The sequence below is a fragment of the Pelophylax lessonae genome (assembly GCF_965119305.1).
Source record: "Pelophylax lessonae genome assembly, chromosome: 7".
In the NCBI taxonomy this organism is placed as follows: Eukaryota; Metazoa; Chordata; class Amphibia; order Anura; family Ranidae; genus Pelophylax; species Pelophylax lessonae.
In genome coordinates, this window is record NC_138774.1 from 54577099 (window position 1) to 54592535 (window position 15437).

Genomic DNA, 15437 nt, shown 5'->3' on the forward strand with positions numbered 1-15437 from the left:
TGTGCGTTTATGTGCATTTGCATGTTGCAATGTGTTTTAAAATGGACTGAAATCCTTTTTTTTTTTTTGTGAAGTGTTGTTTTTTTTTTTATAAGTGTAACTAATAGCAATTTATTTATTTTATTTTTTTTTTAAGTTTTGGATAGTGTGGAGAACGAACACCTGTCAGTTTTTATTGCTATTTAAGGGCTCATTAGGGAGATTCACCCTCTTTATTTGTCCTTTTAACATTATCATCGAAAGTGAACGTAAAAGAAAATCCCAAATTTTGCGTTGACACAAACTGTAATAGAGGGGAAGACTTAAGGGCCATACACACTATAAGATTTTCTGAAGACTTTTTCCTTTAGACTTACCAAAACCATATAATATGAGGTCAAACCTAAACACTTTCAATTTGTATGCAATCTGGCAGGCCCTTGCACTACATAGAAAAGGTAAATCTGAAGGAAATCTAACCACAAAAGTTGGGTAGTGTGTATCCAGCTTTAGAATGGAGCCACTAGTTCTGGTCACCCTGGACACACACCAGTATTTCCACACTTTGGGAGGATTTCCTCTCACTTCCTGTTTTGGCTATGGGACATGAAGTGAAGGGAAATCTCCTTTAGGAGACAGATGGCATAAAAACTTGACAGGGGCTATAACCCTTTCTTACTCTATCTAAAAAAAATTTAAAAAAGGTTACCTATAGTTACACTTCTATGCATTTTTTGTAAAGGAAACTTTAACTGCCTGTATTTATTTTTGCGTTTGCATGTGGTTGTGTGTTGAATCAAAAACAAGTAGGGCATGTTCTGCTTTTTCTCTTACGTCCTCCGACAGTCGCCGCCCCTTCATAATCTTCACCAATGGGTAATTGACCTTTGCTCCGCAGGAGTAGCTAGGCAACAAGATTTGTTAATATCAAAGCTTTTAGCATATCACACCCCTAAGGGGCGGTCCCCTCAGTCAATACCTCCCTGCTTCCAGCATTCTCAACTCAGTTTTCAATTGCCTAGCTTAGGAGTAGCTGGCTGTTCCTGTGCTGGGGCTTTCAGTCTCAGCCTTCTATCTTCTTTTTGATTTTATTTCAAGTATTTTTCTCTTTCTTTTACTTAGCTGTTTTTTTTTTCTCAGCATTAGTTTAGTTTTCTTCGGATGAAGATGATCATGCGGAGCTGCGTCTCGGACTGGCCACCCTGGATCCCAGGGCTGAGAGCCAGGGGTTTCCCCAGCCTGCCATCGAGCGTTCAGCTCAGGTTTCCCTGGCATATTGAACGACCCATCCCTGTTCGCTGCAGGGATGCTGCCTGTGAGGTGGCTACCTCACCGGACGCCATTTGCGGTTTCGCACCGCAGTCCACTGCATCCTGGCTGCGACACTCCCTGTCCTCAGTACAGCGGTTTGGTCGTTAGAGAAGGCTCCCCACGCCATCCGGAATGGTAAGTGTTTTTCTATGTGGGGACCTGTCTGTTTGGGTGTCAGTCTGTGACTGTGTGACCTGCATGTCTGTGTAAGTGCTGAGCTCCCTGTCAGATTCCTGTGATAGCTGCCTTTCTGTGGGCTGCGGGGGGGGGGGCTCTCCTGCTCTGCTGTGTGATATCGTCATCAGGCTTCTGTGGCCCAGGTGTGTAAGGCGGCGACTTGGTCGTCCGTTCACACCTTCTCCAAATTTTACAAAGTGGATGTTCAGGCATCGGCAGATGCTTCCTTTGGCCGTAAAGTTCTTAGTGCGGCAGTGCCTTAGGGTCCCTTGTTTGGGCCCTTGGCTGTTGGGGTGTTTTTACCCCTGGGTTACTTGTTCTTCCTGGGTTGTTGCTCCTGTTGAGCACGTTTTCCTGTTGCCAGGTTGGTTCTCTTACTTTGGTAAGGTTCCTTTCTCTGATGTGGGTACTGCGTTGCTTTATGCGCGGCTGCGTTTTTTTCCCACCCCTCATGTCTACACTGCTCTGGGACGTCCCATTGGTGAAGATTATGAAGGGGCGGCGACTGTTGGAGGACGTAAGAGAAAACTGAATTTTTGTAAAATCTTACCATAAAATTCCTTTCTCTGAGTCCTCCGACAGTCGCCGCCCCCGCCCCTATTTTGGGGTTTGTTTATGTACTCTACTGCTATGTTACCAAACTGAGTTGAGAATGCTGGAAGCAGGGAGGTATTGACTGAGGGGACCGCCCCTTAGGGGTGTGATATGCTAAAAGCTTTGATATTAACAAATCTTGTTGCCTAGCTACTCCTGCGGAGCAAAGGTCAATTACCCATTGGTGAAGATTATGAAGGGGCGGCGACTGTCGGAGGACTCAGAGAAAGGAATTTTACGGTAAAATTTTACAAAAAATTCAGTTTTTTTGTTTTCTTTTCTTTTTAGCGCAGGGCAATGTGTGTCAATGCAACGCACTAATGGTAAACTGCTCCTTTTGAAAGAGCTTGCTTTTGCAATGTATGTTGATCAACGAATGCCAGCAAATCTGGTGTGAATGGATCCTTACATAATTGTTCACATCAAAGAACTTTTCTAAATTCTTAGGTTAAACCGTTTTCCCTTCAAGTTTAAGGATACCCCATGTCGACAATGAACTTCAGATTAAATGAAAAGGTGAACTAACACCCTACCCCCCTTCCTGTCCCAACTATACTTACCTCTGTGGATGATGAGCTGTCAATGCCCACACAGCCAGTCTATATCAGGATCAAAGCGATTCCAATTGATCAAAGCGGTAATATGCTAGCACTGACCAATTAGAATCACTCTGATTCTTCCCGAAAGCCCTACAGTAAGAAAGGGGAGAAGAGCGGGGATTTCAAATCCCCGCACGGCTGTGTGGGCAGTGACAGCTCATCGCCCACAGATATATATATATATATATATATATAGATATATACAAAGCAGGGACTGGGGGTGGGAAGGTAGAAAGTTGTAAGGTGGTCATCTTTTCATTTTTTCCTGAAAAGGTGAAGTAACCCTTTAAAGTGATCAGCTTTGCGCCAAGTTTACTATAGGAACCATATTACATACCTTTATACAAGGTCATCATCTGCCTTAACCACCTCTTCTTCCCAAGGGAAAATATATCCAGTTCAGTCAATCTTTTGTCATTGCTGAGGTCATCAATGCCCCGTATAAATTTAGCTGCCTTTGTCTGGGCTCTTTCTAGTTCAGCAACATCTCTTTTGTGAACTTATGCCCAATACTGAACTTGCGTAATCAACACGAGGTCTTACAAATCCTTTGTTTAGGGGCAAAATTATGTCTGTCTCTCTTTCTCTCTTGTTTCTCTTTTAATAAGAAGTATATTGCTTGCTGTAGAAACTGAGGATTGGTATTTCATGCTGCTTATAAGCCTATAATCTGCCAGGACATCCAGATCCTTCTTCATGACAAACTAGTGACCTAGTGTAACTCCCTCTATATCAGGAGTCTCCAAACTTTCTAAACATAGGGCCAGTTTACTGTCCACCAGACATTAGAGAGGCTGGACTGTGGCCATTGGGAGTAGAAATTGTCTTTGCGTCAATGGGAGTAAACAATGCATCTTTGGTATTAGGGGTAGTAATAATACCCAATCGTTGGTGTCGGTGGGAGAAAGAATTCTCCTTCATTGGTGTCAGTTTGAGAAATAGTGGCCCATCGTTGGCACCAATGGAAGAAATAGTGCCCCATTGTTGATGTCAGTAGCAGGAATCTTGCCCCATTGTTGGTGTCAGTGGTATCCATGTCTTCTATTCATGGAAGGAAAAGTGCCCCAGAGCCAGGCAAAGGCAAACAAACAGCCGCAGTTTGGAGACTACAGTCTTAGATCAACCCTTCCCAATCTTTTTACCTTGGTAAACCCCTTTTAAAAAGTTTTCAGGTCTCAAGGAATCCCACTAAAAATATCTACAGCCCTCCCTCGGTACAATCACCTGATTAGAAGACCTGTCAGTTTTTATTGCTGTCTGTGCCCCCTCTATTTGTCCTGTTTACTAATCTAAAAAAAAGTGTCAATGGTGACACTAGTTCTGGTGACCTGCAGGGATTCCAAATCTTTGGAGGGATTTCCTCTCACTTCCTGTCTTGGCCTTATTTCAGGACCTGAAGGTAAATCTACACAATGGAACACAGATTGCAAAAAAGAAGACAGGGGTAAGGATTCATCCTTACATTAATGAATTTCCCTCACTCTATAGGGAAAAATTATCATCAGTAATATTCTTAGCAAAAAATTAATTAAAAATTGTAGTGACCCTTTCCTTTGGTGGTCACTGTAAGCAAGAGATCCATTTGCCAATTTGCCACTGAAGGAACTCTGAAGGAACCCCAGGGTTTCACTAAACCGTAGTTGAGGAAGGCCTGCCTTAGACTATATGATGCATACATGTTTTTAGCCCCTAATTGCATCATTTTAGATTTATTAACATTAAACCTCATTTGCATACACCGAAATGGTAGCTTTATTCCTAAACTATATAAGTTACAAACATGTCACGAAGTCCAAAAACTGAACTGTGAGCACACCACTGTCAACATCCAACCATTCAGAGTATGAATGTTTTAAATGAGAAGTACAGCCAAAGCTTGTTTGGCTGTACTTTTCCTGTGGATCACAGGAGTGCAGTCTGTTCTGCACTCCTGTGACCCATTTTCAGAAGACAACGGGGTGATGTCTGCTGTCGGCTGACATCACAGAGCCGGTCCAGACTCTGGCAAGACCGTAGCAATGGAGTTGGGATCCGCCCACATGCCTGGATCGGCACCAGGCTCAGCGAGCCACTGAGAGCCTGAGCCGGCCACTCCTACCCACCCCACAGCCCAGTGCTCCAGTGAGCAAGGGAGCAGGGCAGAGCAGAGACTCTTCTCAGGGAGCCCTGAGAACCGAGCAATCAGACTGATGCTGCTTCCACCTAGGTAAGTATGATTGTGAGAAAAAAAAATCCCAAACATCTCTTTTAAGTAGACCTTGATAATGCATGGACCACTTTGCTAAAGGCCCACTACCCCTCAATTTAAAGACACATTTAAGGCCTCATTCACATGGGTGTACTGAAGCAGTGTTTCTCAACTCTGGTCCTCAGGGCCCACTAACAGGCCAGGTTTGCAAGAAAACTGAAATGCATCACAGGTGATATAATTTGCTGCTCAGTGATTGCAGTATTCTAGTCTGCATCTCCCCAAGGTAATAGTTAAAATCTGGCCTGTAAGTGTCCTTTCACACGTTTTTTTATCCGTTCAGTCCCTTTTTTTTTTTTCAAACGGACACGGATGCACTTTTGTAGGGCCCGTTCCGTATGTCCATTTTTCACCCATCCCTTTGCGGATGAAAAACGGACATAATGTATGTCTATGGGATTGTGGATGTTAATGGATGACATCCGCTGACATCCGTTTTTGCGTCCGGTACGTTTTTTAAATGGAAGAAAAATAGGGTTCTCTTCCGTCTCAAAAAACAGAACTGAACGGAATGGACGCAAAACGGATGTCAGCGGATGGTCATCCGCTAACGTCCGCAAATCCCATAGACATACATTGTGTCCGTTTTTCATCCGCAAATGGATGGGAGGAAAAACAGACATACAGAACGCCCATGTGAAGGGACCCTTAGTGTGACCTGAGGACTGGAGTTGAGAAAAACTACTGAAGAGAACATCTGTGCAAAGGCCTTTTTGTCTGCACAGGATAAACAGGTGGTCTGCACATCCCCTTGCAGGCAGCCCCATTCATGTGTATTTGGTTGTAGCAACTGCAGGGACACAGCTTCTGCTCCCAGTTTGACATTTGTGCAGGTGCGTGTCCCCCAAACCTGCACTGTCTACATTCAAGACCCGCGCACAGATGTAAGATTAGGAGCAGCAGCTGTGTCAGTGCAGCCGATGTGTCCCAATTGACATGAATGGGATTGCCTGCATAGCGATGCCCGTATGAATGAAGCCTAAAGCGGAGTTCCACCCTAAAATTATACTTACCCCCATCTTCTTGCTCCGGGTCACCTGAAAAACAAATGGATAATCGCAATTTTTTTTTTTTTTTTACTTACCTTGTTTAGAAGAAAATATACTTACCTTACTTCCTCTTCCTCCCCTCGGCGGCCACGGCAATTCGTCACTTCCTGGCTTGCAATGATTCCTGGGAGCTGAACGTCATCGCTCCCAGGAATCAATGCGCCTGCACCGGCCCCGACGTCAGTTCCGGTGCAGGCGCCGTCATACCTTGCTAAACAGCTTCTGGGCATGCCCAGAAGCTGTGTAGGGATGACGCTGCAGCCCCGGAAGTGACGGCGGGGCCGGTGCAGTGCATCGTGGGACCGTAGAAGACGGAAGAGGACACAGAAGAGGATCGCGCTGGCTTCAAGCTGCCCACACCTGAGATGGCAGCGCTGGACAATACATTTTCAAGGTAAGTATTTCTTCTAAAAGGTAAGTGCAACCCGGGACAGGTCAGAGGCTATCCATTGTGGAATGCACTAGCCCTGACTGTCCCGGGGGTATTTTTATTTAAAAAAAAAAACTTTCCCAGGGTGGAACGCTTTAAAATAAAAAATAAAAAAAAATACCTTGGATCCCAACTTCCATCCACTTCCTGGAGCTGCTGGTGATGTCACAGTGTCTTACTACTGCCTCGGGAAACATGGGTGCTTAAAATCGCCTTAGAATGCGCAGCTACAGCTACTGGTGTAATTCACTAGCAAGCTTTGGTTCCTGCAAAAGGTCCGTCACATATCAAAGGACTGCTTGTGAGTTCATTGCAGTTCATTTTTACTTAACAAAAAAATGTTAATGAGCGAGATGCTGAAGCTGCAGCAGAATCTCTGGTGTGACATGACCCTTATATCACACTTCTTGGAGGGAAAAGTCTCTGTGTATGTGTTCCAGGTGTATATATAGCTGTTCCCTGGAGCCGCCCTTTAAACAATCACTGTGATTATATGAAGTCTTGCACCAGCATTTCACGCTCATTTGAAAAGGTTTACAGTATGGCAGCCATGGTACCAGCTAGGATGAATCAGCCGAAGGGGGCCCCTGGGACAAGTCCAGGTCAAGCACTTGGACACAGCTGGTCACACAGTTCCCAAGATGTCCTGATCAATGAACTGGTTAATACCGTGTTCTTACAAATGTCTGTAATTACTGTCACACTGTATGGAACTAGCGACATGACCCAGATATCATGAATTCAGATGTGTCTCACGCATGTGACATATTACAGGCTTCCAGGCATTTCATGGAGCTGCTTATCTCAGCTTCTGCAGCCAGACACCAATTTGCATTAAATCCGATTATTTCGCCCTCTTTCTCTGAAGAAAAATAACAAGATCAAATATGGGCAGAACGGAGGGAAATAACAGATTCAAATCCTTGTGCTGGGCAAAATGAGGATCTGTCTGCGACTCACACACTGCATGGGGACAGCAGGAGTGGCTGGCCTGACACAACCTGCTGCACTGCTAACCCAGGGAGAGGGATGAGAAGAGCTAACCTCCCATACAGGAACTTTCCTCTCCCTTTATTAACCACTTTAAGACCGGAAGGATTTGCCCCCTTCCTGACCAGGCCCTATTTTGCGATTCGGCACTACGTTATTTTAACAGACAATTGCGCGGTCGTGTGACACTTTACCCAAATAAAATGGATGTCCTTTTTTTCCCACAAATATAGCTTTCCTTTGGTGGTATTTGATCACCTGTGCGATTTTTTTTTTTTTTTTTTTTTTTTTTTTTTTTTGCACTATAAACACAATTTTGAAAAAAAAGAAACAATAATATTTTTCACATTCTGCTATATGACATTCTCAAAAAAAAAATTAAAAATCAAAATTTTTTAACATTTTAGGCCAATTTGTTTTCTGCTACATATTTTTGGTAAAATAAAACGCAATAAGCGTATTTTGATTGGTTTGCGCAAAAGTTATTGCGTCTACTAACTACGGGAAAGATTTATGTCATTTTTATTGTTTTTTTTTGTTTTTTTTTACTAGTAATCTGTGATTTTTTGCGGGGCTGCGACATTGCAGCGGACAGATCGGACCCCTGACTGACATTTATGACACTTTTGGTGGGACCAGTGACATTACTACAGTAATCAGTGCTAAAAATATGCACTGTTACTGTAATAATGACACTGGCAGGGAAGGGGTTAACATTATGGGTGATCAAGGGGTTAAATGTGAGCTTAGGAGAATGATTCTAACTGTGGGGGGCGTGGCTTGTGAAATGACCATAGAGACATGTGTTCCTATATAGAAGGATCACATGGGCTCTATGATCATTGCAGGGAGAAGAACGGTCAGCTGTGTTTACAACAGCTGACCGTTCTTCTTTCTCAGTGAGGAATGATCGCGGGTGTCAGGCGGCACTCGGAGCCGCCTGCCCGCTGCATCGGCTTCCCCGCTGACTAGCGGGAGCGCACCGCTGGTGGTGCGCGTTTGCCCCCTAGCCTCCCGATAGCGAGCGCCGTACATGTACGGCGATTTGCCTGGGAGAGGCTGCCTGCCGCAGTATAACTGCGGCGGGCGGTCGTTAACCAGGTAAAGCTAAACTTCAGGCAAGCCCCTAAATACACAGATGAAAAAAAAAAATGAGAACTGTTTTACCTGCCAAAGCATTTGTATTTCTGTTCATGCAGTCCTGAGAGTTATGCCGCTATATCACCCAGTACAGCCCTGTTTGGCATGGCAGGAGACCTGCTCTTTCTCTTCTGCAGTTACACTCATGCTCATCTGTGTCATTCTGCTCTCTCTTCCTATCACAGCCTTTCTCAACCTTTTCAACACAGAGGAACCCTTGAAATAAATGTCTGGTCTCGGGGAACCCCTGCTAAAAATTAAAAATCTACAACTCATGACACATTAATGTGACAGTCAGTGGGAAGAATGCTCCTCACTCTTGTCATCATTGGGAAGAATTACCCCCTTACAGATAGCTAAGGGGGTGTGTTAAACACCTCGCGAGATCGCGATCTCGTCCCCCATCCACCCCCCTTTCACTGATGCTGGGGCTGTGGGGTGGCCTGGTCCACCGCCTAGGGTGGGGGCAGGGTGCTGTGCTGGTAATGGGGGCAGAGGGGGTGTGTGACCTGGCGATTGGCTGTGGTGGGGGCTGTTGCCAGGGTCCCTCCTTCCTGCCTGTGCCTTTTCAGAGGCCTAAGGGAGCCTCGTGGTGTCGCCATTTTCTTGTAGCCTGTGTGCTTATTGCACGGTGGCCATATTTGAGTAGTCCGACGGACATTTTGTGGCGGTTTGCCAATGAAAATAGCGGCAACCATGACAGTGGAGCCCCTCCTCATTCTCTGGTGCTGACTCCTGTATCTTTTTATTTCCTGATCACCGTTTGTGCAGTGCAGGTTCTCCTGGTAGCTGCGATGCTTGGTTTATGTGGGTGGTGTGTCTGGTGGGGTCCTCTCTACTGAGGATCGATTGGTGCTCTGTGGCTGGCAACCGGGTGGACTGCCAGAGCGGTGGGGGTTGTCCCTTAGCAGTGTTTTACACTATATTATAGGGTCCCCCTGGTGACTCATAGGAGTCTTTTGGAGCACATCTCCCCACCTGATCCCCTCTCTGAGGCTACAGGGCCCTCCGGGTAGCATCCATCCATCGATGCACTGATGGCTGTCCTGGAGTCCTTGGTGTCCCTGGTGGAGGTGGCTTTTAGGGCGACTGGCTGGCAAAAACACCCCACGCCTTCCCCTGCCTCATCTGTCTTATCAGATACTGAATCTGATTTGGCCGCTGTGGACGTGGGTCACCCTGCGGGGTCTGCGAGCACGCACCCTGAATCCTCAGATAGTGAGGAGGATTCCTCCACTTCTGCAACCGCGTACTAAAAGGCGCTGGTGGACACACTGATTGTAGTTGTGCTTGAGACCTTTAAGATGGAGGACGCAGCCGGAGGCGCAGGTTCCCTTTGGCATTCACTAGCCATCCAGAGTGGAAAAGGTGTTCCTATTTTTACAGATTTGTCACTAAATATTGGGGATGACCAAAGTGTCCCCTTGGGGTCCCCAAGCGATTTTGCTAGGTGATACACCTATGAGGAGTCCCTTCTTAAGAGGTGGATTGTTCCAGATTAAACAAGGCAACCATGATTCAGATTGAAGAGTCCCCACCCTTTAAGGACCCAGCTGACAGGAATGCGGAGGCTGTGGCCTGCGATATGTACACCCTGGCTGGTTTGGCACTGAAGCCGATATTCACCACTGCCCTGCTGTCACAAACTCTGACCGAATGGGCTTGGCTTTTGCACTGTGACCTGGAGGGGGAGTAGCTCCCCCTGCCTTTGCTGATCTGGCGGACCAGCTGGTCCAGGGGCTGCAGTTTATCTGTGATGTCTCTTTAGATGCGGCTCTCCTAGTGGCTCGGCTGTCTGTTTCAGCAGTGGTCATTCGGCGTGTTTTTTGCCTCAAATGCTGGTCTGTGGACCAGACTTTTTTAAAGGCCTTGACTGATCTTCCCTTTCAAGGAGATCGCCTTTTTTGGTGCTACCCTGGATGACATCATTGAAGGTCTCACAGGGGGGAAGAGAACCTTTCTTCTGCAGGCTACTAAGGGCAAGGACCCTCTTTGTAGACATGGACCCTCTTCTCGGAAGGAAGTTTTTAAGTCCCTCAGGGTCGACTGACAAGGGATAGGAGCCCTTCAGGGTCCTCGTCTGGAGGATCCAAGCGAACTTGGTCTGGCAAGTAAAGGGCAGGCCTCTCCAGACCCATGGACAAGGCCCCTTCAGCATGAAGGTGCGCCCTCACCCTTATCTGGGGTGGGGGGACGTCTTCGCTGGTTCCCGAACCCGTGGACTCCCCTGGTACAAGTCAGGTGGGTTCACGAGGTCATTCGGTCCGGCTACAAGATTGAGTTTCGTTCTTACCCTCCTATAAGGTTCTTCCTCCCAACGTGCGACTGTGCCTGGTCCGCTTACAGGCTTTTTTTGGGGTGGCGCAAGACCTTTTACTTTAAAGGGTGATGGTCCCGGTTCCGACTTCGGAAAGTTTTCAGGGGTTTTACTCAAACCTGTTTACAGTCCCCAGGAAGGAAGGCAATCAGGGGGATTTTTCTTACCCCCATCGACATCAAGGACGCTTACCTTCACATTCCAATACGGTTTCCAGCACTTCCTCCGCTTTGACGTGGGAGAGGAGCATTATCAGTTTGTGGCGTTACCCTTTGGTCTCGCTTCTGCTCTTCGGGTCTTCACGAAAGTGTTGGCCCCGGTGCTAGCATTGTTACGCCAATGGGGGATCACGGTACTGGGCTACTTGGAAGACCTCCTTCTGCAAGCGGAGTCTCCTAATGCTCTTGAGGAAAACATGGAAATCACCATACGAGCTTGAGGGTGTTTGACTGGATTCTGAATATTCAGAAGTCTGCTCTGTCTCCATCTACAAGGCTTGACTATCTGGGTCTGGCTCTGGACTTGGCCTTAGCCAGAGTGCTCCTTCCTCTGGACAAACTCTAGAAACTGCAGACTGTAATTCATCTCCGGCTGTCCAGCAGATGGTAATCCCTCCGGACTTGCATGTGGGTGCTGGGCCTGATGGTGTGTACCTTCAAGGCAGTTCCATTTCAACAATTCCATACGAGGCCCCTGCAAGGGAGATTCTGGCCAAATGGGACAAGTATCCGCAGTCTCTGGACAATTAGATTCGGCTGAGCCTGGGAAATGAAAGAGTCCCTGATATGGTGGCTTCGTGCTTCGGCTGGGCAAATCCTTTCTCCCCTTGTATTGGACAGCGGTCACCACGGTTTCCAGCCTGTCCAGCTGTGGAGGCTTCCTCTGCAAAATTTTTGTTAAGGGAGGGTCTGGACACTGGAAGAGTCGAGACTACCAATCAATGTCTTTGCACTCCGCGTCATCAGACTGTGCCTGGAACATTGGACAGATCGTCTCCAGGGATGTCCAGTGTGCATTCAATTAGACAATGCCATGGTTGTGGCTTATGTCAATCACCAGGGGGGCAAAATAAGTGTCCTGGTGGCTCTGGAGGTAGCCGGCATTCTAAGGTGGGCAGAACAGTTTGTTCCAGCCCTCTCTGCTGTACACATTCCCAGGGTGGAAAACTGGCAGGCTGATTACCTCAGTCAGCAGGCGTTGGACCAAGGGGAGTGGTCCCTTCATCCGGAGGTGTTTTTTATCATCTGTGTCTCCGGTGGGGCATCTGCGAGGTGGATCTGTTGTTGTCCTGGCTTAAAAAAAAGGTGCAGAGGTTTGGCTCGGTCACGGTATCCTCTGGCGGATGCCACGGATGCGTTGGTGGCCCCGTGGGGTCATTATCGTCTGATTTGTGCCTTCCCTCCTCTCAAGCTTCTGCCAAGACTTCTACGCAGGATCGAAGCAGAAGGGGTTCTGGTCATCTTAGTGCCCCGGACTGGCCTCGCTGGGCTTGGTACGTCAATCTGGTGCGGCTGATCGCCGACATTTCTTAGAAGCTTACTCTGAGGGAGGATCTGCTGTCCCAAGGACCAATCTTTTATCCTGCTTTACAGTCGCTGGCTATGACGGCTTGGCTGTTAACTGCCAGGCACTGATGGATAGAGGTTTTTCTGTTTCTGTTGCCGCCTTGGGACCTCAGAAGCCTCCTTTTGAGAATCTTTGGGAGATTTCCCTGCTTACGCTGTCCAAAAAGATGGCCTTTTTAAGGGCTTTCACCCCTGCACGCAGGGAGTCGTAACTGGCAGCGTTACCCTATCGTTCACCTTAGTGGTTCACAGTGATAAGGTGGTTCTTCGCCCCTGTCTGTCGTTCCTTCCTCAGGTTGTCTCTGATTTTCATTTGAATGAAGACATTGTGTCTTTATCCCTGTATCCTAGGCCAAAACATCCGAAGGAAATTGTTTTGCATGCCTTTGATGTGGTCCGGGTGATTAGGGTGTACCTGGCAGCTACGGAGTCTTTTAGGAAATCAGACTCACTATTTGTGCTTACGGATGGGCCCAGGAGTCCTATCTTTCAACATATTCCTAGGACTATCTTTAGTCACATGTACCTAGTCTTGATAGCAAGGGTTGAAAATGTTTTGTGAGCAAACCTTTTCTACCCCAGAGGCACCCCTTAAAATTTTTTAAAGTCCTAGGGAACTCCTAATCAAACCAATTTATTAGTCAGTGGCAAACGTGTCTCTTACATCAGTGGTCAAAGAAAGAATGCAACCCTTGCAGTGGTGGTCAGAATGCCACCTTTATTGACAGCTAAAAAGATAATTGGTGTCATGCTACTCGCTTTGCCAAGTGGCTTTGATCCTGGAACTAAGCAGGCACCTTTTAAATGAGAGGTCAATCGTTCACAGCTCAAGGAACCTCTAGCAACCTCTGGAGGAACCTTAGGGTTGCACAGAACCCTGGTTGAGAAAGGGTACCTCTATGTCAGCCAGCCAATCTGTGCAGCCATTCTGCCTGTGCGGTACACCGTCTCTACAAGCAGAGCCATGACTAATCGGAGACTACTCTTTTTCATGGGCGTGTCTCCAGCCAGCCTCACCCCTTTTTCACTGCCAATAAGTGTTTTTCCCCCTGTCACTATCTGCATCCTTAAACAGGGGTTGATTTACTAAAACTGGATAGTGCAGAATCTGATGCAACTCTGCATGGTAGCCAGTCAGTTTCTAACATCAGCTTGCTCAATAAAGCTTTGACAAAAGAACCTGGAAGCTGATTGGTTTCTATACATAGCTGCACCAGATTTTGCACTCTCCAGTTTTAGTAAATCAACCCCACAGTGAAAAATAATTCACCTGTCACAGGATTAATTTATTAAGGTGTGTTACCCTATTTCTTCTTGAATACAAATGTTTAAGTGTGTTTTCTCCTAGGCTAGTAAGCCTGCCTTCAAAACAAAAGTCATGTTGAGAGAGGCCGTTTGCACCTCCTGTTATTAACCCATCACATAAACACAAATGTGTAATCTCTTTTTTAAAAGTTTTCAGGTTACAATAAAAGAATTTCCAATGAGGAAATGCCAAAATAATAAGGAAAAAAAAATAACTAACATACAGGACATATCGGTGTAGCAGTTGCTTACATATATATACAGTATACCATGCAATGGTAAAGCTTAGGGGTTCACATAAAACCTTAAAGGAGTCAGGAGGTTTTTTATCTTAATGCATTCTTTGCATTAAGATAAAAACCCTTTTGGGTGTAGCAGCCTCCCCAGCACCCCCTAATACTCAACTGAGCCCCATCTCTGTCCAGCAATGTCCATGAGTCCCTCATGTGCTGCTGGGGACTCTCCCTCCTGATTGGCTGGGACATAGCCACGGCTGTCAATCAAAGTCAATTAGCCAATCGGGAGAGAGAGGGGCGGGGCCGAACTGCAGCTCCGTGTCTGATTGGGCACACGGAGCTGCAGCTTGGCTCAGGTGTCCACATAGCGAGCTGCTTGCTGTGGGGGCACTTGACAGGAGGGAGGGGCCAGGAGCAGCAAAGAGGGATCCAAGATGAAGAGGATCCAGGCTGCTCTGTGCAAAACCAACTGCACAAAGGAGGTAAGCATAACATGTTTTTTATTTTTTATTTTTTTTAATACAAGACTTTACAATCACTTTAAAGAGATCCGTCTCATGGAAGACAGTAAGAACAGGCACTCAATTCAGGGTTGGAGAAATCATCTAGTAGACAAACAATCACAACAGAGAGACCCTAATTGTGAAACCAATCAGAGGTTAGCATTGTATTCAAAAGAGGCAGCGAACATGCGACCTGCAATAGTATGGTATAAAAATAGTATAAAAAGGAACGACCCACATAAACACACATGGATTTGTTTTTGAAGCAAAGCAATATTATCTAGACTAGGCATGTCCAGTTGACTTATTTTTTTTATTTTGCAGCATGCAGCATCCTAACGAAGCTTGGCAGACCTTGACTATTTTAAATGAATTTCAACAAAGCACTTTTGTAGTTTTTTTGAAATTAGGTTGAAGCAGCCTTCAATAGATCCATTATGTTTATCCTACTCCGTTATTCTGATCAGTTTGCTCCTTTTGTTTTCGTTTGAGGTTGACAAGCCTTACATAGAAAGTTCTGGTTCAGAAAAAAATTGTGGTATTAGATAAAAGAAATTATTGTGAACTTGGAGGTTTTTGAGAGTTTCTTATTGGAAATTTTTTTTCTGTCTGTCTTCTTCAGGAAGGTCAACATTTGATCCAGGAGAAGCCAGAGCTGGCCGGGGTGGTAAAGAAGAAGATTGAAGAGATCCGTCAGTGTTGGGTGGAGCTGGAGTCCTCTACTCACGCCAAAGCACAACAGCTCTTCCAGTCCAGTAAAGCTGACCTGGTAGTACAAAATTATTCAGACTTGGGAAAAAGACTCTTCAAGCTAGAAGAGCAACTTCAACCATTGGAAGGTTTACCAGACCTTTCCACAGTCAACACGCATATTAAAAAGCTTGAGGTGAGTCCTCTCTTCTCTGTTAGTCTGACTGCCTTATAAGTGTTATACGTGGCCTCGAAGGGTAGAAAACATTCCAACTGTACAAATATGCAAGATTAAAATGCATCA

The 15437-nt window shown here is 46.2% G+C and overlaps 1 protein-coding gene across 3 annotated transcripts in view; it reads left to right on the top strand.

Moving 5' to 3' along the window:
- SPTBN4 (spectrin beta, non-erythrocytic 4) overlaps positions 1–15437 on the top strand; it is a 353544-nt gene that overhangs the window by 219859 nt on the left and 118248 nt on the right. For all 3 annotated transcript variants that reach the window (XM_082262860.1, XM_082262861.1, XM_082262862.1), the window contains one exon: positions 15066–15329. In XM_082262860.1, coding sequence (XP_082118986.1) covers positions 15066–15329 — 264 coding nt within the window. The remainder of the gene's footprint in view (positions 1–15065; positions 15330–15437) is intronic.